Below are 22,102 nucleotides of genomic sequence, written 5' to 3'. Positions count from 1 at the left end.
ACTTCAGTGTGAATGTCCTTCGAGTTATTTAAATGGTCTTAAATTTGGGGGAATGGTAAGATATAGGAATGTACAAAGAAGAAAATCTGCAAAGGTCAGCAATTTTTTATATAAAGGTCTAGATAGTAAATATTTTGAGCTTTTCAGGCCACACAGTCTCTGTTGCAACCCTTTACCTCTGCCATTGCAGTGCAGTAAGTGGTTGTGTTCCAATAAAACTTTATTTACAAAAACAGGTGGTGGGCTGGACTTGGCCCAGAGCCATGTGCTTTGCCATCTCCTGCCCTTCTGTGTTCCCATCATCCAGAATCAACCATTGACAGATTTGGCCTATTTGCTTAGTGTTTTTTCCTCCTATCTTTTCATGTTCTTCTTAAAAGAATCACTTTTCATATTCTTAGATGTAATTGCTATTAGGAGTTTGGTGTGTGTCCTTTCAGACCATTTTTAATCTTTTGCATTCATATATACAAGTCCATGGAAAATATTTAATACTATTTTTAAAAATATCCATGTGTACCGAATAGATTTGGTACATTCCTATTGACTGCTCTATAGTATTATATTGTATGTAGGTACCACATTTTATTTGCCCATTGCCCAATTAACAAGCATTATGTTGCTTCCAGTTTTTCACTATTAAAAATCTCTGCTACAATGAATATCCTTGTAGCTTTCTCCTTGAGCAGGTGTATTGTCTAGTGTAGGTATGGAAGGGAGGAATTTTTGGGTCAAACCAGATTTTCATTTTTAGTGTTTAAATTGCCCTGCAGAGAGGCCATTCCTGTTTTTATTACCATCAGCAGTTTATGATTGCACTTCTTTCTCACAGCCTCACTATCGTTAAATGTGTCAAATTTAAATATTTTCTGCCAATCTGTTGAGTAGTATCTCACTGTTTTATTTTGCATGTCACTGTTTATTAGTGAGTTTGCTTTTATTTCAGTTTTGAACATTTGAATTTTTAAATTTTGTATTTTTAATTTTCCCCATTTTTTGTGTTGAATTGTCTTTCTGAATGATTTATAGGATTTCTTTATATATGCTGGATCTACCCCCCCCTTCATACTCATCATTTTAATCAGCACAAAAACATGCAGTAATGCTTCTTGAAAAAAAAAATCTTTTTTTAACAACATAGCCCTCTAGCCAATGTCCCATTTCTCTGCTCTCATTTTGGAAAAGCTCCTCTGATGGTGGCCTCTACTTCTGCCTCCATTTTCTTACATTGTCTTTCCTTAGCTCCCTCTAGTCAGGCTTTTGTCTGCATCACTTCACTGGAACTGCTCATCAAGGTCACTGTCAGTTTCTATTCTTACCACATTCAGTGGTCAATTTTCACTTTTCATTCTGCTCATTTTTTCAGTAACATTTGATACCGTCGATCTTTCCTTCCTTCTTGAAATACATTCTTCAACTTCCAGGTCATCATACTTGTCCCTTTTCTCAGTCTGCACACTTCCTACAGGACTCATATACATTCTTGTAGTTTTAAACACCACCTGTGTGGTGGCTGATTCCCAGTTTTATTTCTTTTGCCTTGACCTCAGAGTTTCAGATTCATGTGTCTAACTGCCTGTGACTAATAGCTCTATCAAGCGATACGTCTACACCAGGACCCTTTTATTCCTCCCAGACTTCCTCTCTGGTGTTCCTTCCTTACTACCTCCTTAGTTTGAGCCACCAGCATTTTTCTTCTGGATTATTGTGATGAGCTACCTGTCTTCTGGTTAACATTCTTGCCCTTTGCAGTTTTTTTCTTCATTCTGTTGCCAGAATGATCTTAAAACCAATCGGATTGTGTGACTCCACTGCTTAGACATCTTCAGTGAAACTCTGAAAAAGCAGAATAAAGAAGAGGAATAGGTAGTTTCCAAAATGATAGGAAAACTACAAATTTTATCAAGTTGCATAGTTAAAAAAACATACTGAAGCTGTGAGTAGGTAGACAAACTCAGTAGAAAGGAAATTCAGAAATAGATCTAAATACATATGGGAATTTAGGAATAATAAAAGGGGCATTTTTAGATCAGTAGAAGAAATCTAGATTACTCAGTAGTGTTGTGACAACTGAGTAGTCTTACGGGGAAAAAACACGGTTGGATTTATTTCTACCTCACAAGTTAAACCTAAATGAACACCAGATGGAGAAAAGACTTAAGTGTAAAAAACTACTAAAAGTACTAGGAAAATGTAGGAAAGAATTTTAATACAGAAGTGGGGAAACTCTAGTCCACAAAACCCAGAAGCCATAAAACACGTATTAGGGAACTTCAACTACATTTCAAAGTCAAAAAACAAATGAAAACACGAAAAGGTTGCAATCCATGTAATTAAAGGCTAGTTTTTTATTTTTATATGTAAAGAATTTTTTATGAATCACTAAAGACCTATTTTCCATGGGGAGAATGAGAAGAAGTATGATTATAGACTAGGAAATAATAGTTTTTAGGCATTCACAGAGATAATCATCTTCAAAATTATAGAAATGCCAGTTAGAACTACAGTTGTCTCAGATTGGCAAAGAAAAATATGATCGATAACACTGTTAAGGCATTTTTACATATTGCTAATAGCAGTTGGTAAAACTGCTACAGAGGACAATTTAGTTAAAACCTGTTAAAATTTAAAGTGTAACTATTATTTTACTCAGAAACTCAATTTTTAGGAATTTATTTTTCATATATATTTCACACATTTGTGAAATGGATTATGTGCACAGATAATAATGGCAGCATTGTTCATAGCAGAAACTTGAAAACAACCTAACTATTTTATCAGTGATCACGGCCACTGTGAGTTCATCCTGAGTTATTGTACAATACTATTTAGAAAAAAATAGCCCTACATGGGTAGAGCCTAAAATCTACCCCTCTCCAACTCATACTTAGTCACACATCACATGGCCTGGCAAGTACAGTCCCCTGCACAAGCTTGCACTGTGACTCTGTTGGGGCTGTAGTTAAACGTTATATCCATACAGTGGGATACTATGTGCTTAAAAAGGATGAGGCAGCTATATGTGTACAGACATAGAGCAGTGGGTAAGCAAAAACCCACAAAACTATAGCATACGGCCATTTCTATTTTAAAAACAAAACACATGCCTGTACATATATATAAAATACTTCCGGAAGGCAGGCGATGATAAATAGATCATAGTGGTGCCTCTGTGGAGAAAATAAACTCAACTGAGGGAGAGTTAAGAGGGAGATTTATTTTTCATTGTTTACAATTTGAATCTTTTAATTTTATGTCACAAGTTACCCATTGAAAAAATATGCATAGAATTTTTTAAAGGATAAAGGAAAATAGGGCAAATGATATGAATAGACAGTTCACAAAAGAGGAAATACAAATAATGCTTAACCATGAAAAATACCTATTAAACGACACAACTATTCAAATTTTTAAAAAATCCTCACTTAATGATATGTTTATTGATTTTAGAGAGAGAGGAAGGGAGAGAGAAACATTGATATGAGAAACACTGACCAAGTTGCCTCTTGCACACACCCCGACCAGGGACAACACCCACAACCCAGGCACATGCCCTGACCTGGAATCCAACCCACAACCTTCTGGTGTATGGGACGACATTCCAACCAACTGAGCCATTTGGCCAGGTCGTGATGACACCACTAGTAGATAATTTTTCACTTATTGAGAAATAGCAAAAAGTCTGATAACACTGTGTTGACTAGAGTGCCGGGAAACTGGCTCACGTACATTGCTGAAGGTCATTTAATTTGATGATTTCTATGGAAAGCAATTTGGCAGTACCATCATAATTAGAATGTGTAATGTACAGATTTGTACTTCTGCTCCATCGAGCAGTACTTATAAGACTTTATTATATAGATATAATAGCACATGTAGAATTTGTGTGTAAGGATATTTATTGCAGAATTGTTTATACCAGCAAAAGATTTGTACCATTTAATTGTTCAGCTGCAGAGACACTTCAAATTACCTGAATTACATTTAGTGTATAAAGCCTTTAGGGGGCAGCTTTATACAAAGTTATGTGGTATACCTCCAAGATAGCTTGGTAAGTGAGAATGCAAGGTGCAGCACCTTGCTAATAATGATACCATTTGCAGCCAGAAGCAACTTATTTCATAGATCAGTGATTTTCACCCTTTTTTCCCTCATGGCACACGTAAACTGATCACTGAAATTTTGCAGCACACCAAAAAATACATACTTTTTGCAGCTCTGACCAAAAAAAATCAGTGTAATTTTGATTCATTCTCACTGGTTGGCTGGTGTCATTTTTTAATTTTTATTTGACAGTCTAAGGGAGAAGTCTGCACCTGGCTGAATAGTCAGGTATAGCATGTTTTAAAAATTCTTGCAGCACACTTACTGAAAATCACTGACAGAGGTCATCTCTGGAAGAATGTATAAGAAACTGGGTTGTGTTCAAGATAGAGTCTGGTTTGATGGCAGACAGGCATAGAAAACTTACATACATACTTTCATGCCTTTGAATTACATAATTCAAAACTATTGCATATATTATCTGTTTTAAACATAGCCTCTAGTGGCTTTTCATCACACTTAAAATACAGTCCTAATATTTTTTTAAACTCCGATCCTCCAGATCCTATACAATGTGGCTTCTACCTACCTCTCCAGATGTATCATTCCAGCCTCTGCTTACTTTATCTCAGCCTTGTTCTTGCTCATATTCCTAAAGCCAGTCAAGCTCTTTTCCATTCCAGGGCTTTTGCACCTACAGTCCTCTGCCTGGAATCCTCTGACCTCAGGCCTTTGCTTGGTCTGCTCTTTTGAATATTCAGAAGGTCTCTGCTCAAATATTTACTCCAAAATTACCCTTCCTCCACACCATCATTCTCCATTCCCTTGCCTTACTTTATTTCTTGCATGGCACTTATCACTACCTAAAATTGCACATTACATATTTGTTTTACTTGTTTATATTCTGTGCCTCCCTCTAGAATGTAAAGCTCAGGAGAGCAGGACTTTGTCTTGTGTTCTGCTGTATCCCCAGGGCTTAGAATAGTGCCTGGCTTATAGTAAACATTCAGTAAATAGTAACTAAATGAACAAAAAAACATGTTTTAAATACATTCTCCTACTGTTGCTTATCCTTCAACTTTGTGTTATCAAGACCTCTATTCACAAAAATAATTTAACGTAGTCAAATGTGTCTTACCTTTTTCTGCTTTGTTTTTAACTCTTGTGTTTTATTTAAGAATAATTCCTTCTTGTTCTGGTCATTTGAAAGTTCTCCATTGACTTAAAGTTAGTATTTTTCATGTTGAGGGCATTACTTGATATGAAATATATTTTTGCATTTGTCTGAGGTTGGATCTAATTTTTCTGAATAGTCAGTTTTCTTAATGAGCAAAGATTATTTTCATTGTTTTGATTGTACTTAATATACGCAGAGTAATTTTAAAAGTCAGTCAATGGGACAAATACTGATTAGAAGAATTAGGAATTAGTGCATATTTTCCATAGTCACTTTTTGTTACTGGATTCATACTTTCAGAGGCATTATATTTCTCTTGATATATGCTACCTTTCAATTGATAGCAATTATTGTCAATGATTAAGATACTAAAAAAAAAAACACCTCTCTTTCTTTTCTGAATTTGTTTTTCACTAGGGAAGTACACAGACAAATGCCATGAAACTTCATTCTTCCCAGCCCTCCAGGCTTTTAAAGAACAAAGCTTTACTGTGCAAACCTGTCACACAGACCAAGGCCATCTCTTGCAAACCGCACACCCAACACAAGGAATGTCAGACAGGTATGTGCTCTTGCACTTTCCACATGAAGAGTTTCTTTTCTGTGTTTTTTTTTTAAGAAAGGAAAAGAAAGTTGTCAACAATTCCTTAAATGTGAAGACATTCATTAATTCTTAAATCACATACTTTGAACATCTAATTTATTCCTATTATAATAATTTTCATTTATACGTAACTAAATTGAATCCATGTTCACACAAAGCATTATGTGTAGAGTGGACAGACATCACCTACATGTGTGTGCTGCTGTTTTTCAAATGTATAGATAAACTATTATAATGACCAAGATGCAATTTTTTTTAAAAAGCATTAAGTGATTTACCCTTAGTTCTTTTTTCTTTCTGTTTTGTTTTTTTTTTAATACTGTGTTGTCAGTTACTAAAGGTGTACTATATGTCTGAGGAATTGGTGATTGGGAAAGTTATTTGAATTCATACTTGAAAAGGCTGTAAACTGTTGGCCAATCCATGTTACAGCCTTTAATCCCACTACCTTTATGTTTTCAATTACTTTCATAGCTCTACCCAAAGCACTTTTTGATTTTTGTTTTTAATGATAGTTTTACTTCACTTAATATACTGTATTTGAAAACTTAGTCTTTCAAAAAGAAATCATGAGCTTTTATGAAGGGTCCCTTTCTTTTATTTCTTCAAAGCATGTTTTTTAATTTAAAGTTTATTTATTTTTAGAGGAAGGGGAAGGGAGGGAGAAAGAGGGAGAGAAACATTGATTTGATGTTTCTCCTACTACACGCCCCCAACCGGGGACCCTAGCCCACAACCCAGGCATGTGCCCTGACTAGGAATCGAACTGGCAGTTGGCTGGCGTTCAGTCCACTGAGCCATACCAGACCAGGCCAAATTTGTGTTGCAGAATTGCTGTCCTGAAAAGTTACATCAGTTTATCCTCTAACAGTGTTTTGAGTGTTTTGAGAGCATCCATTTCTCTGCACCCTCACTAATACTGGGCATTAAAACTAATAAGTAATCTTTTTTGCTCCAGCTTTAATTGAAAACATTTAAAAATTCAGAAATATTGAAAATGTAGCACAGTGAACACCAATACACCCTTGATTTAGATTCGCCAAATGTTAACTTTTTGCAACATTTGTTTTCTCTTTTCCTAAACTTTTTATTTTTATTTTATTTTATTTAAAGATTTTGTTTATTTATTTTTAGAGAGGGAAGGGAGGGAGATAGAGAGAGAGAGAGAAACATCAATGTGCAGTTGCTGGGGGTCGTGGCCTGCAACCCAGGCATGTACCCTGACTGGGAATCGAACCTGCGACACTTTGGTTTGCAGCCCACACTCAATCCACTGAGCTATGCCAGCCAGGGCCTAAACTTTTTAAAAGTGAAGTAATTTATTCTTTTTTTAAAATCCTCACCTGAGCATATGTTTATTGATTTTAGAGAGAGAGGAAGGGAAAGAAAAAGAGAGAAACATTGATTGGGACCCCTACGCACCCCTTAACCCCTGGGAATCAAACCTACAACCTAGTTATGTGTCTTGATGGGGAATTGAACCTGCAACCTTTTGGTGTTTGGGATGACGCTCCAAGCAACTGAGCCACTTGGCCAGGGGAATCATCCCTAATTCCAGCAATCTATTGAATATATTATGTTGCTAGATCATATACCACATCTTACAGTTTTACTTCAGTCAATGACCAAGCTTAGGCCAAAGGAGAAATTGTGTTCATTGGCATCATGAAAGTATTATGTTTGTGTTTAAACTTTCATGTATTACTTTAATAAATAGTAAAACATAAATTTTAAATGTGTGGGGAAAGACATAAATAACATAGTTTATTCTTGAAAGTAATGGAGATTAAAATTATTTCATTCAGATTTACCTGTGCCTAATGGGAAAAGTGATGTGGAACTTGATTCTCCACCTGCAAAAAAAAGAAAAATAGGTTTTTTACAGACTTACGATGCAGAATACTTAAAGGTTGGTTTCCTTATCTATCCGGGATCAAAAGCAAGTCCACCAAGGTCACAATGTGTTATTTGTGGAGAAATCTTATCTGCTGAAAACATGAAGCCAGCAAATCTTTCTCATCATTTAAAGACAAAACATTCAGAATTAGAAAACAAACCAGTAGACTTTTTTGAACAAAAATCTCTTGAGATGGATTGTCAAAACAGTTCTTTTAAAAAATGTTTACTAGTTGAAAAGTCACTTGTGAAAGCTTCTTATTTAATTGCTTTCCAAATTGCTGCCAGCAAGAAGCCATTCTCTACTGCCGAAGAGTTAATTAAACCATATTTAGTAGAAATGTGTTCAGAAGTTGTGAGTTCAAGTGCTGGAGACAAAATGAAAACCATTCCTCTCTCTAATAACACAATTGGACACAGGATTGATGAACTGTCTGCAGATATTGAAGATCAGCTGATTCAGAAAGTCAGAGAGTCAAAGTGGTTTGCCCTTCAGATAGATGAGTCTTCAGAAATCTCAAATATCACCCTTCTTCTGTGCTATGTTCGTTTCATTGATAATGATTGTAGTGATATAAAAGAAGAATTATTATGTTGTATTGAAATGCCTTCTCAAGTAACTGGTATTGAAATATTTGAACTAATAAATAAATATATTGATAGTAAATCTCTGAATTGGAAACACTGTGTTGGTCTCTGTACAGATGGGGCTGCAAGCATGACTGGCAGATATTCTGGTTTAAGGGCAAAAATTCAAGAAGTTGCTATGAATACAGTGGCATTTACACATTGTTTTATTCACCGTGAACATTTAGCAGCAGAAATGTTGTCTCCATGCTTACATGAAATTCTTCTACAGTCAGCACAGATTTTAAGTTTTATAAAGACCAATGCATTGAATTCACGTATGTTAACAATTTTGTGTGAAGAAATGGAGTCTGAGCGTGTAAATTTACCACTTCCTGCTGAAGTACGATGGATATCGAGAGGGAGAGTTTTAACAAGATTATTTGAATTACGACATGAAATTGAAATTTTTTTAAATCAAAAGCATTCAGATTTGGCCAGTTACTTTCTTGATGAGGAATGGGTTGCCAGGCTGGCCTATTTATCAGATATTTTTTCACTTATAAATGAACTAAATTTAAGTCTCCAAGGAACTATGACCACAGTCTTCAGTTTGTATAATAAAATGGATATATTTAAGGAAAAGTTAAAGATGTGGTTGAAGCGCACACAAGAGAATGATTATGATATGTTCCCTTCATTTTCTGAATTCTCAAACTCATCAAGCTTAAATATGAGAAGCATTGCAGGCATTGTTTTTGATCACCTGGAAGGACTTTCTCGAATGTTCAATGACTGTTATCCACCAGAAGAAGACTTGCGTTCAGGAAATTTGTGGATAGTTAATCCTTTTATGAATCACCAGGATAGTAATCTCAAGGATTTTGAAGAAGAAAAACTAGCAAAGTTATCTTCAGATTTAGGATTACAATCAGTATTTAAATCAATGTCTGTAACTCAGTTTTGGATAAAAGCAAAGACAAGTTACCCAGAACTCCATGAAAGAGCAATGACATTTTTATTGCCTTTTTCAACTGTTTATTTATGTGATGCTACATTTTCAGCTTTGACTGAGTCAAAACAAAGAAATCTGTTGGTCTCTGGCCCTGCTCTAAGACTTGCGGTCACATCTTTAATTCCAAGGATAGAAAAATTAGTAAAGGAGAAAGAATAGTGAATGTATATTGCTTATCAGATTCTATAATTGTGTTAAATTTTGTATAAGTATCCTAAAATATAATTTCTTAATGTGGATATGTGTTTTCAGTGATTAAATACTTTAATAATTTTTCTCTTTTTGTTGAGGAATTTAATCATTGTGCATTTATACATAATAGTTTATAATTTTAAGAGTCCACCGTAGAGAATTTAGCTGTTTCATTGAGTGATTGAATAATTTGGATTAGTGACCAAGATGTAGTTAATGAAAGGCCTAATTTATAATGTAACAGATAGCACACCTGGATGTTGAAACTGCTTAGCCTTTAGAAGCACCTGGGACATGTTAGTCTGCAGCCAGCCTGCCTCCTTCTGCAACAGGTTGAGGGTAGGTAGAAAAAAAAAAGATTTAAGCAGCTTGGCTAACAGGAAATGCAAACAGCCTGAGAGTTTGAGACTCCAGTAGGGGGCCTCTCTGGCTCACTAGACCAGCATATTGCAACCTTTTTTGGAAAGGGCCAGATAGCGAATATTTTAGGCTTTGCAGGCCATGGGTGGTAACTACGGTACCCAGTTCTGAGGTTGCAGCACAAAAGCAACTGTAGACAATACACAGACAAATGAGTGTGGCTGTGTTTCAATAAAACTGTTTATTTGTGAACATTGAAATATGAATTAATGTAATTTTCCTGTGTCCTGAAAGCTGCCTTTAAAATTTTTATCATTAAAAAAATGTAGACAAACATTGTTAGCTATGGGAGGGAGAGGGAGTAAAAAAATTCATAGTTGACCCAGTCTGGCCCAGTTTGTCCATCCAGGTCTAGACAGATTTCCAGGTAAGATCAGATGGGCCAGGAGTGGCCAGTAGGGATTTTCTGTGAAAGCCTGTCTTCCCATAGCTGCAAGTGTTAACGGGGAACAGCACCAGATGCTAGACCTTGGTCCTTCAATTTGTCTAAGAAGAGAATTCAGAGGCAAGGAACTCAAAGACATGCCAAAGTTTATTTAAAGTCACATGGTAGAAGAAGTGAGCCAGCTAGGCAGTGTGGACTCAGGAAGCAAGATACAGAGGCAGAAAAAGGGCTCTTGGAGCTTAGGACAAAGAAAGGCAAAGAAAATGTGCCTGGGGGAAAGGTGAGATTGTGAGAGGGAGAGGGAGAGACAGGGAGAGGGAGAGACAGGGAGAGGGAGAGAGAGGGAGAGGGAGGAGGGCGGGAAGGGAGAAGAGAGAGCACACTTGCTGGGTTCTTTGTCTTAAGGGCTTTTATCTGCAGGTCTCGGGAGCATCTTGACAATGTATTCATCAGCTTTCCAAGTGTGTCTCCACTGATGGGTCCACCAAGGCAGGGGATCATTAGTCGCTGTCAACCATGGTGTTGCCCTACCTGACCTTGCTGCTCTTCTGGGCCTAGTGCAGAAACATAACTAAGGCCTAGATGTTATCTGTAGTTTGACCAAAACTCTGCCACTGTGGTCAGCAGACCTGAGACTGTTGCTAAGCTTATCTGATGAGGGTCAAAACCTCATTGTCCTGAGGGCTTACTTAAGGGAGTGGTAGTACAAGGGAGTCTGATGAGGCTGTTGTCCTGACCCCTGTTGTTCCTCTAAGGGAGTCTGCTGCAGAATTGACTATATGCCAGGGGAGGAAAGGTTAGGGGAGAATCCAAACTTCAGGACCAGCCATATGAAAGGTCAGGGAGGCTAAATCACATGACCAGCGATATGCAAGGGGAGGTACTGTCACTCTGGGGGCAAAGTCCCACCCTACAGTTCTGTTCCCAGTTTTGACTGTTGCTAGGCACCTGGAGCCCCAGCCCTGGACCACTGGCCATGGTAACTTATCTACTCTGCTCATGCCTAACTGCCTACTATAGCACAAATATCTGAATTTTCAATTTTTATAGTCTAATTTCAGATGTGAGAAATTAGAGGGAAAATAGGTTTCAGGCAAAGTAAAAGGCAACTTACGACTAGTTATTTATTACTAATAATTTCATAAATTAATCTAATTTGCAAATAACTTTTTGAGCTCATACGTGTTCCAGGCATTGTGCCAGGCCTGTCACAGACTTAGGAGGACTGATGCAGCATTAACCTCACTTACAGAAGCAAGTAGCAGTCTCACTGAGGTTAGGTGACAGCTCAGATCTCAAAGCTAGGGTGGGACAGGCAGGGATGAAGCTCTGGTCTTTTGATCCTAAGGGAGAGCTTCTACAAGCCACGTCCAGATACCTATGTTTGACTCCGCCCTGTCTGTATTGACTGGGAGATTTTGCCGTAATTTATTGGGACTCATTTGGTCAGTTAAGAGCCAAGAGGGTCCCAGGTTCCCGTCTGCGGCAAACGCCCCTTCTATTCCCCCCCCCCCCCATGGGTGCTGGGACGAAAGAGAGGGTGGTAACATTCACGATAGACGAGGAAAGGGAGGCTCTAGCTAGCGTCCTCTGGGAGCCTGGAGACGGGAGGAAGTGAACCGGGGCAGGGGCGGGTTTTCGGCGGGCCTGACCCCGGCGAGTGAGCCCGCCCTCCCGGAGGGCCAGCGTGGCCATGGCGCTCCTGCTTGCTGCTCTGCGCGTCCTGCTGGGAGGCTTCTTCGCGCTCACGGGGGTGGCCAAGCTCTCGGAGCAGATCGCAGCTCCCGTGTCGCAGCAGATGGTGAGCGGCGTGGCGTGGGTAGCAGGCGGATGGTCCCTAGCGGTTACCCCGCCGTTACCCGGGTACCCGGCGCCCCGCCCCCCGTCTGCCTGCACCTGTGCCCCGCTGACCCTCCTGCCTTTGGGTGAGATGGCGCTAGAGCTAGGGGAAAAGCACCGGACCTTGACGTCGATGTTGACGCCTGCCTGGGCTGTTTCTCTGAGTTCTGTGGATCTTCCGTAGACAGAAGGGACTGGGCACGTCTCCTTCCAGCTGAGCATTGGCGGCCTAGGCAAAGCCAGAGCCGCAGGAGGAATGCTTCGGGACCCAGGGGGAGAATGGAAAAAGGGACACAGTTCCTTCCCTGCTCCTTTCCTCTCCTTCCTTTGCTTGAGTTCTCCGGAGCCCCATGAGGCAGGGCTTTATTAATCCCCGCTTGCCAGGGCAGATAACCTGCCCTGAGAGTGGAGAGGTTACACAGCAGGACAGGAAGTAGCACCCAAATTGGACACTCCTAATTTATAATCCTGAGAGGGACCTTTTCCATGAGCTACCTTTTCCTGAGGATGGGGCGTGAGGGGGAGGCCTAGAAGTTGCCCTTAGGCCGTCTGTCTAGTTCTAGACTCTAGGGAAATGTTTAGTGGCCATGTTCTTATGCCCACTAAACAAGCTTCCCAAGCCAGACTTGGCGACCCCTGCCAGCTCCCTCTCCCAGGCCTGGATTCTCCCATTCTGTCCTGGCATAAGGTTGTGGGTTTGGGCAACTTCATCCCCAGAGTCAGACAGCTTAGAGCTTCCTGACATTGCTGAGCAGGGGAGGTAGCGCTGAGGTGGGGGAGCAGGCAAAGGTAGCCACCCATAGGGATGGGGTGAAGTTGTGTCCCAGGATGGAGCCTGACTCAGCATGATGAGTCGCTCTGAGTGAGCCCCCTTAACTCCCCTTGTGTCTACTACAGTAGAATCCGGGTATCAGCGTATACTGTAGAAGGTGGAATCTGTTTAATGAGCCTTTTCATCCCCTCTTCCATCCCTAAATATTCCCTGCATAGTACCTGAAGAGAAATGGGGCCAGGCAGAAAGGAAAGCTGTGGATTCCCAAGGTCTAGGCTCTAGATGTGAATGCCCAAGCCTCCTTGCTTCCTCTTCTTGAAATCTGGGACTCATTAGAGTCCAATGAGAAAAACAGTCCATCTCTGCATCACCATCCAGCCCTTCTCCTTGGAGCATGAAGCCTGGTAACTGATTCCAAAGCTCAGCCCCACAGGGAGGGTCTCTCCTTTCCAGGCTGACCTCAGCCAAGAGTACTAGCTCTTTGTTGAGGAAGTTGATGTCAGCACCAAACGTCCCTGTGGAGCACCTGGGCAGTGAGTGGATCCTTGGTGAGTGGCTGACAGGTGTTCCCTGCCACCCCTAGAAAGCCCTGTTCGTGCAGTTTGCTGAGGTGTTCCCGTTGAAGGTGTTCGGCTATCAGCCAGATCCCATGAGCTACCAAGTGGCTGTGGGCTGGCTGGAACTGCTGGCCGGGTTGCTGCTGGCCCTGGGCCCACCGAAGCTGCAAGAGATCAGTAACTTTCTTTTGATCGTGCTCATGATGGGTAAGGGGGGTCCATCTGGGCAGGGGGAAGGGGAACTCCTCGGGGAGGATGATGGGAAGACCTGGCTGTTCCTCTGTTCCCCTTTGCTGTTGCCTTCCTCCCTGTTCCTCTGGAACCAGAAGCACATCCTGCCGTGGTGCTGTTTCCATGGTCTTCAGACTAGGACAGGTGCTTTTCAAACCTCATCTACTATAACACAATTTCATGCCAAATATACCTTCTACCTCATCAATTCTATTGGCTGCATGGTATTCCATTATAAGGATGTATTGCAGCCTAAAAGCTCCTACTGTTCTCCCCCATCCCACCCCTGAGATGACAGGATAGAGTAGCAGCTGCTGTTTGACCTATGTGTCTGGCAGTTGGGAACAAGAAGCTGAGCCCCCTGAATAGAAAGGCAGAGAATTTACCTGAGGCAAGAAGTCCTGAGGGTCCCCCCTCACAGCAGCTCTGCCCCCAGGTATTGCTGATGTACAAAGACAGCTGCTTCTTCAAAGGCCAGACGTGTGGGCTCTTCTGTACCTCTGGCCTCACGTCACCATTGCTGCCTCCACTGCCACCCCTCCCCTGCCTTGATTTCCATCTCTGGAGCTTCTCTCATTTTCAGGTCTTTCTTTCACTTCCACCATCAACCCCTGGTCTTCTTGCCCTCCAGTAGGATTGAGAAAGGTGTTGGGGCAGGGAGAATTTTTTCCCAATGCCTGTCTTGCCATCTCCCTGCCCTATTTGGTTGTATTGTTCCTGTTTTTTTTGTTGACCCCTAAGAGGGGTTACATTAGTTCAAAAAGCTTCTGATCTCTGGGAGGCCAGGGAGACAAGGGCAGCTAGTTTGGGTGGTGCTTAATGGGAGGACTTGAGCTGGAGTGGGTCAGCCTAGGCTGGAGAGCCCTGAGCTCCTGCCATCTCCTGGGTGCCCACAGGGAACCTCTGAGACCTGCCTTTCCATTCCAGGGGCTATCTTCACTTTGCTGTCTCTGAAAGAATCACTGATCACCTGCATCCCGGCTGTCGTCTGCCTGGTGCTCCTGCTGGTGCTGGATATCTGCCAGGTTGTAGTCAAAACTCAGAAGGTGGTGATCACACCCACTGGGAAGAAGACTCCACGTACAGTTACGAGAGTAGAGTGACTGCAGGGTGAGAGTAGAGTGTCTCTTGCTTCTCTGTGCCATGTCACTTTCACAGCAAGAACATAGAAGGACACAGAATCTACCACCTTGTAACCAATGTCATATATCCAGGTCAAATTATGGCCAGGGTTGAAACAGATATCTTGTCTACCTGGCCCTGCTTTCTCTCTTGACATCTACTGGCCTTCTTTGACGTTTACTAGCATTCCTCTTTTCAATTCCTTTGTATAATGGTACCTTTAAATTTTTTCTATGCCTTTACATGGGTTTTTGAAAATGAAATTATTTTATTTACATTTTTAAATAAATTTTATTATCTGGTTTTTAAAGCTAATGTACTGTATGGCATTCCTTGTGTGTTTTACATTGTTGATGTTGATGGCTGTGTAGTACTCCATTGCAGGGAGGTACTGTAATGTATTGACTGAAGCCCCCACTGAGGAACATTTGGATTGTTCCCATTTTTTTTTACTGTTGCAAACCTCACAGTAAATCACCTTTGCATACTTACTTTCCTTTCCTAGAAGTGACAGCACGGATTTAAAAGGCATGCATGTTTTTAAGGTTTTATTACTTACTCATTGAGTGTGGCAGAGTATAAGTGCCTGCTTCTGCCTGTGCCCTTCCGAACCGAGCCACACGAAGCATTCCTTCCTATTTCTTTTTATCTTGGGCCTTTTACATTTGCAAAGCTAACAAAGATGGGCATTGAGTCATCATTTTACAGGACTTGAAACTGCCAGCCTCTGGTGGTAAGGCGGGGCACGCTGGGTAGTGCTCCTTGGACCCCTACAGGGAAGCAGGAGGCGGACAACTCCGAGGGATGCCGCCTGTTAGAGCAGCGCTGGAAGCCAGGGATGAGTCCCGGAGGTCCTGGGGAGTCAGAAGGATGTGTGCGTGGCAATTCTCAATGGAACGTGACTATCACATTACCATCCTTCACCTCACATACACACACACACATATCTACATCTAATAGTACGTATATATGTAGTAGTGCACACATACTACATATAAAGAGCGTCAAAACAATAAGGAAGCTTTCACTTACATAAGAGGTCCAGAGATAACATAGTTTTAGTCTCAGTGTTGGGTAATCTGGCTGCCTTGTGATGACATCACGGACTGATTTTTTTTCAACTTTGCTCTCAGTCTATTGGCTGCTGACCTCAGGGTCACCCAACACCCAAGGTGCAAAGAAAGAGAAAGTTCTCCTAGAAGACCCCAGATTTCCCCTCACATCCCACTGGTCAGGGTTATGTCACATTTCCATTCCTAGACCAATCACTAGCAAGGAGAATGGACTTCTCAGGATGGATTTAAACTAGCTAAGATTTACCCACACTGGTCAGGGAGGGAGGGGGGTAGAAAATGGTTCCTGCCATTTGCTAGCTTATGTGAAGAATTTGTTTAATAATGGTAAATACTTCTTTTGAGTTGCTGTGAGGATTTAGTGAGTTAAAGTGCTTACAGTGTTGCCTGGCAGATAGTAAGTGTTCAGTAAATGCTATTATTAAATACTGATCTGTTCTACAGATGAGAAAATGGATTCAGGAAGCTTAAATGCCTTTGTGTCAGACATGAGACTAGAATTAAGGCCTGATTGACTCCAGAATGCACACTTTCCACTCCATCAGCTGCCAAAGTCAGAAGTGGGCAGGCAGGGCACCCCTGCTCTCCTCACGTTGATGGTACATAGGATGATCTGTCCAATGTGATTCAGTCTGCCTTGCTTTCCAGAATCGCCCCTCTGCATGAAAATTTTGAAGCCCATGAAAGCAGAGCCTGGATCCCCTAGCATCCCAGCCTCTTATTACCCCTTCTAGGATGCCACTGCCAGTCTGTCTCCCGCCAGGACTTTGAGTGAAACCCCTCACAGCTGGCATTAGATTGAGGGTTTTTGTTTACTAAGGCTTGGCCTGTAAGCTGGTTATTTGCTACAGGACTCCTCACCCCCTAAGCTTGGCTGGAGGGCCCACCCAGCAGCTGTGGGAAAGAGGGTGCTAGGGGAGTGGGCTGGCCAGCTGGTGTGGAGGAGCAGTTGGGATTGACAGCAGCAAGAGTATCTTGAGCTCCAGCAGTGGCTCCTCAGCCCAAGGAGAAGCCAGGCACCAGGAAATGTGCTCCCCAAACTGCAGCCAAAACCTGCCTCAGGTGAGCCCAATGACATTCTGTTGCCAGAGCTTCCTTATACTTTTCTATCTCCCTCCCCCTGCCCTCTTGCTCTGCAGTGACACTCCCACCCCTCGGGGTCCTGGCTGCACACCACAAACCCAGCTCACAGCTGCCACGGGTGGGCCCCAGCCCCTTCAGCTGTTGGGCCCGACCTTCATGTCATGTCCTGGGATTAATCTGTTGATGGGAGGGCGTGGAATGTGTGGGTGGAAGTGGATTCTGTTTCGTCTCAGCTCCTTAAAGCCAGGTCCCAGGGCTCCAGAGAGAGCTGCAGCAGCCAGAACAGCAAGAGGTAAGAGAGGACTGATCAGGTGGGATGCAGATTCAGGGTGGACAGCCAGGGACTAGAGCCATGGTGGACAGGCCTGAGAGGGAGGGCAAGAAAGGAATGCCCTCCCTGAGGTTTCCACAAAGGTTTGGAACCTGAGAGGTTCCAAGGCAAAAGTATTGCAATACGAATTTTGGTGTTGGAGGAACCGAGTTTGGGGGCACCCTAGGAGTTTGCTTATGTGTCCAAAATAGGAACAGGACACTGGCTGGTGCACTTACCTGCCTTGGGGAGAGAAGAGGAATAGGCCCAGATGCCTCTGTGTTGTTTTGTTTGCTCAGGGTGCCTGTGTCTCTGACGCTGCGTGTGTGCCTGTGTGGGTGTACACAGTTATCTGTGCGCTGCCTAGAGGGGAAGGGAGCTAATGGTTATGAAGTACCTCCCCACTGTCAGCCACAGTGCGCAGAGTTTTACTTATGTTTCCTCATAATCCTCCCAGCAACACCGAGGTAGGTATTTTAATCGCCATTTTACAGCAGGGAAGACAGGTTCAGTGAAGCCGAGTAATTTGCCCAAGGTCACATGGCAAGGAAATGTGTGTATCTAGAATCTGCTTGATTCCAGGGCCTGTGCTCTTTTTTGTTCGTTTGTTTTTAATTTCCAGCTTTATTTATTTATTTTTCCAGTTTTGTTGAATTTATTGGGGTGGCACTGGTTAACAAAATTATACCGGTTTCTCGTGCACAGTTCTACAGCACGTCATCTGTGCACAGGGCCTGTGCTCTTTTTGCTTTGCTGTCCCGTGTTTTGAGTCAGATACAGGACTTCTTTGTGGTCAAAAGGCAAGAGGGTAGGAAACAGTCTGGAAGGCCTGAGAGTTGTGAAACCTTTTCAGCTCCGCCCAAGGTACTCCAGGAAAGCCCCAGGGCAAGACCTTTACCAAGACAAGTCCAAGATCACTGTACATGGGCCTGTCCTCTGGATCAGTGCATCATAAGACGGCTCCTCCAGGGAGCCACCCTGCTGGCTCCCCCACTGATCTGGATGGTTTGGGTTCTTTTTGGGGAGGGCTCTCTGTGGGACTTCCAGGTGGTGCAGCCTTGCTCAGGCTGACTGCACATGCCTGTGCCTCCACATGTCTGAACCACACTCCCTCTGCGAGGGGCATCTCCACCCTCCCAGGCACCAGGTTGGAAATTTCCAAGCTATCTGGGACTCTGCCTTTTCCTCACTTCCCACAGCTTGTCAACAATCCCACTCAACTTCAAATAACTCTGGAGTCCTTCCCTTCCTTTCCATCCTTCTTGGGTGCTGGGTGAGCTCAGTCCTCACCCCCTTCACTGCCCAGCAAGGACTGAGGAGGAGGGGTCAGGGGTTGGGGGGAGGTGGTAAGCCTCTGCAGTGACCTTCTTTCCTTAGTCCAAGGTCCGAGATGAATAGTACTGGGGACCTGGGTGGTGGCAGCTGCAGCCACTGGGATGACATTGCCCACTTCATCGTGGTGGCTATGGCTACACATTGGCGCTGGGCCCCGGGGCTGCCCACCAGCATGGCCACCCTGGCAGTGTTCATCTGTGGCTGCAGGAGCCTGGGCCAGGCCCTGCATCTCTACCTGCTCAACCTGGCCCTGGCCGACGTGCTCTTCACACTCACATGGCCACTCTGGCTCACCTAATACCTGGAAGTAGCCAACTGGCCCTTCCCCAAGGCTGCCTGCCGTGTGCCTAGGGTTTCCTACTACCTGTCCACCTACGCGGCAATGGCTTTCTCCGTAATCATCAGCGCTTGAGGCTGCAGCTGGGCCGGTGCCCTGACTTCGGGCCCAGGTGGCTGCCAGCCTCACACTGCGGGGCTGGGGCCCTACCCATGCCGCTTGCGTTGCTGCCTGGCTGGCCTGCCTGCCCGCTTTGTGCCTTGCTCTCGCTGTACACGAACAGGGGCTGCACAGTGTGGTCCACTGTTTCCTGCATGGCTGGGCGTGCCAGCTTGTCCTATGCTACAGTGGCCTTTGCGGTTCCCTTCCTGCTGGTGCTCATGGCCTGCACAATCCTGGTGCAGACTCTCATGGAGTTACCAGGCCTGACCAGGCCCGGCCGCAATGGTGTGTAGCCAGGAACATGGTGCTGGGACTGCTGCTGATCTTTGCCCTCTACCATCTGCTGCTGGTGCCTTGGGTAGCCAGACAGGAGGGTGTCACGGGCGGTAGTTCCATGCCGCCTGCACACTCTACGTTCTGCATACCCTCAGCCTGGCACTGCTGAGCCTCAGGACCCACTGATCTATTGCTTTTCCACACACTGCTTCCTCCAGGACTGCTGGGCACTAAGCTGCTGCCCCAGGGCTGGGGACACCTGGGGGAGAGCCCAAACGGCCTCCTTGGCCTCCTCCTAGAGAGGCCCAGCCCCCCTGGCTGCTTCATCCCCCGCCACCCTCCCAGTGGCATCTATGGATGGAGAAAACTCCTTGGAAGAGCCTATATTCCAATTCTTTTTTAAAAAAATTATTGATTATGCTATTACAGTTGTCCCAATTTTCCCCCCTTTGCCCTGCTCTGCCTGGTACCCCCATTCCCTCCGACAATCCCCTCCTCACCTTAGTTCATGTCCATGGGTAACGCACCTTAAGTCCTTAGGCTATTCCGTTCCCTATACTGTTCTTAACATCCCCCTGTCTATTTTGTACCTACCAATTTATGCTTCAAAATTCCTCTACCTTTTCACCCATTCTTCCCTTCCCCCTCCCAGTTGATAACCCTCCAAATGGTCTCTGTATCTATGATTCTGTTCCTGTTCCGCTTGTTTGCTTAGTTTGTTTGTTCTTTTTTTAGATTCGGTTGCTGATAGTTGTGAATTTGTTGCCATTTTCATGTTTATAGTTCTGATTTTCTTTTTCTTATATAGTTCCCTTTAACATTTCATATAATAATGGCTTAATGATGATGAACTCCTTTAGTTTTACATTGTCTGGGAAGCACTTTATCTGCCCTTCAATTCTAAATGATAGCTTTGATGGATAGAGTAATCTTGGATGTAGGTCCTTGCTTTTTCATCAGTTTGAATACTTCTTGCCAGTCCCTTCTTGCCTGCAAAATTTCTTTTGAGAAATCAGCTGACAGTCTTATGGGAACTCCTTTGTAGGTAACTACCTGCTTTTCTCTTGCTGCTTTTAAGAGTCTCTCTTTATCTTTAATCTTTGACATTTCATTATGTTGTATCTTAGAGCTGGCCTCTTCCCATCCAACTTGTTTGGGACTCTCTGTGCTTTCTGGACTTGTATGTGTATTTTCTTCATCAAATTAGGGAAGTTTTCTTTCATTATTTTTTCAAATGAGTTTTCAATTTCTTGCTCTTCCTCTTCTCCTTCTGGCACCCCTATGATTCAGCTGTTGGTACATTTGGAGATGTCCCTGAGGTTCCTTATTCTATCCTCACTCTTTTGAATTCTTTTTTCTTCTTGCTCTTCTGACTGAATGTTTTTTTATTTCTTATGTTCCAAATTGTTGATTTGATTCTCGGCTTCATCCCCTCCACTGTTGGTTCCCTGTAGATTTTTCTTTATTTCACTTAATGCAAACTTCATTTCTGCTTGGGTATTTTTTATGCTGTTGCAGTACCCAGTGAATTCTTTGAGCATCCTGATAACCAGTGTTTGGAACCCTGCATCTAATAGATTGCCTATCTCCATTTCATTTAGCTCTTTCTCTGGAGTTTTGTTCTGTTCTTTCATTTGGGCCATATTTCTTTGTCTCCTCAGTTTTGCAACCTCTCTATGTTTGTTTCTATGTATTAGGTAGAGCTGCTTTGACTCCCTGCCTTAGTAGTGTGACCTATTGTAGAAAAAGATACCTGTAAATTGTGTAGGGCAGAGCCTTAGGTAATCACCAGGGCAGGGCAACACATTTCACCATTTGTGGCTCTGTCGGGGTTGGGGGAGGGCTCAGAGAGGGGACAATGCCATTGCCTGGCCTCTGGAGATTTGCCTCGGAGGAAGCTATTTCCTGCCACTCACCTGTTACCAGTCATGTCACTTTCTCCCTGTATGCCACTTGTGCCCTTCCAGCTGTTGCCCTGGTGCTGAAATCCAGAGGAAATGAGTCTGCATTAGTCCTGAGACCTTTGTGGGCCCTTTAAGAGGAGTCTCCTGAGAATCCTGCAGTTTCTTCTACCACCTCAACTCTGACTGGTTTTACAGACGGAAGTTATGGGGATTTATCATCCTGGAACTGGAACCCTGGACTGGGTAGTCTGGTCTGGGGCTGGGGTTGCTCTCTCCTGAGGTATCCCTCCCAGTTTTTATCCACCACATGTGAATGTGGGACCATCCATTGGACCACCTTTCCATGCCACACCACATCTCTGCCTCTCCTATCTGTCTGGATGAATATGGCTTCTTTAAATCCTTGGTTGTTGGACTTCCATACAGTTTGATTTTATGATGTATCTGGGTGATATTTGTTTTGTAGTCTAGTTGTAATTTTTGCTGTAGTTGTATGATGATGTGGAGTGTTTTTACCTATGCCTCCATTTTGACCAGAAGTTCAATATGTTTTTTCCCCCCACCCCCCAAATCCTAAAAGTAGCTATTTGTATGTGGTCCACTTGGAAAAGTCAGTAGACAATACTTCAGCAATGCTGGTTTAGAACTTCATGAAAATTCCCAAAATAAAAGTTGCATTCTCTGTGGTCTAATAACATATCCTTATAATTAATTTTTACCTTCAACTCATGGCATTATATAGACATGTGTCCTATTTTCTTTATATTGCTAAAGATAAAAATAAGCTGAAAATTGCCTTATTCATAGCTCCTTGGTTCTAGCAATGTTGTTTACTGTTTTTCACAGGGAAGCAGAGTAGAG

At 43.0% G+C, this 22,102-nt stretch overlaps 2 protein-coding genes across 13 annotated transcripts in view; both read left to right on the top strand.

Annotated features, from left to right (window-relative positions):
- ZMYM6 (zinc finger MYM-type containing 6) overlaps positions 1-9,842 on the top strand; it is a 41,270-nt gene extending 31,428 nt beyond the window's left edge. For 9 of the 12 annotated variants that reach the window (XM_036025747.1, XM_036025748.1, XM_036025752.1 and 6 more), the window contains 2 exons: positions 5,639-5,783; positions 7,631-9,842. In XM_036025747.1, the coding sequence (XP_035881640.1) occupies positions 5,639-5,783; positions 7,631-9,462 (1,977 nt within the window). In that variant the 3' untranslated portion in view covers positions 9,463-9,842. Of the gene's footprint in view, positions 1-5,638; positions 5,784-7,630 lie in introns of those variants that run through there. The other 3 variants (XM_036025749.1, XR_004903129.1, XR_004903128.1) reach the window with 3 other exon arrangements.
- A 2,011-nt stretch (positions 9,843-11,853) lies between these two features.
- Positions 11,854-15,136, top strand: TMEM35B (transmembrane protein 35B). The gene is made up of 3 exons (XM_028512618.2): positions 11,854-12,101; positions 13,495-13,675; positions 14,627-15,136. Exons 1-3 carry the CDS (start codon positions 11,994-11,996, stop codon positions 14,800-14,802), a joined length of 465 nt encoding a protein of 154 aa, XP_028368419.1. The 5' UTR covers positions 11,854-11,993; the 3' UTR covers positions 14,803-15,136.
- The last annotated feature ends 6,966 nt before the right edge of the window (positions 15,137-22,102 follow it).

This window comes from Phyllostomus discolor, chromosome 5, assembly GCF_004126475.2.
Source record: "Phyllostomus discolor isolate MPI-MPIP mPhyDis1 chromosome 5, mPhyDis1.pri.v3, whole genome shotgun sequence".
In the NCBI taxonomy this organism is placed as follows: Eukaryota; Metazoa; Chordata; class Mammalia; order Chiroptera; family Phyllostomidae; genus Phyllostomus; species Phyllostomus discolor.
This window is presented reverse-complemented; position numbering and strand designations above follow the sequence as displayed.

Excerpts from the sequence above, each read along its gene's own strand:
- TMEM35B (XM_028512618.2), top strand. The coding sequence starts at position 11,994 with ATGGCGCTCCTGCTTGCTGCTCTGCGCGTCCTGCTGGGAGGCTTCTTC. Across the intron at positions 12,102-13,494 it reads CTCCCGTGTCGCAGCAGATG|AAAGCCCTGTTCGTGCAGTT; the intron begins GTGAGCGGCGTG and ends TGCCACCCCTAG. Across the intron at positions 13,676-14,626 it reads TTTGATCGTGCTCATGATGG|GGGCTATCTTCACTTTGCTG; the intron begins GTAAGGGGGGTC and ends TTTCCATTCCAG.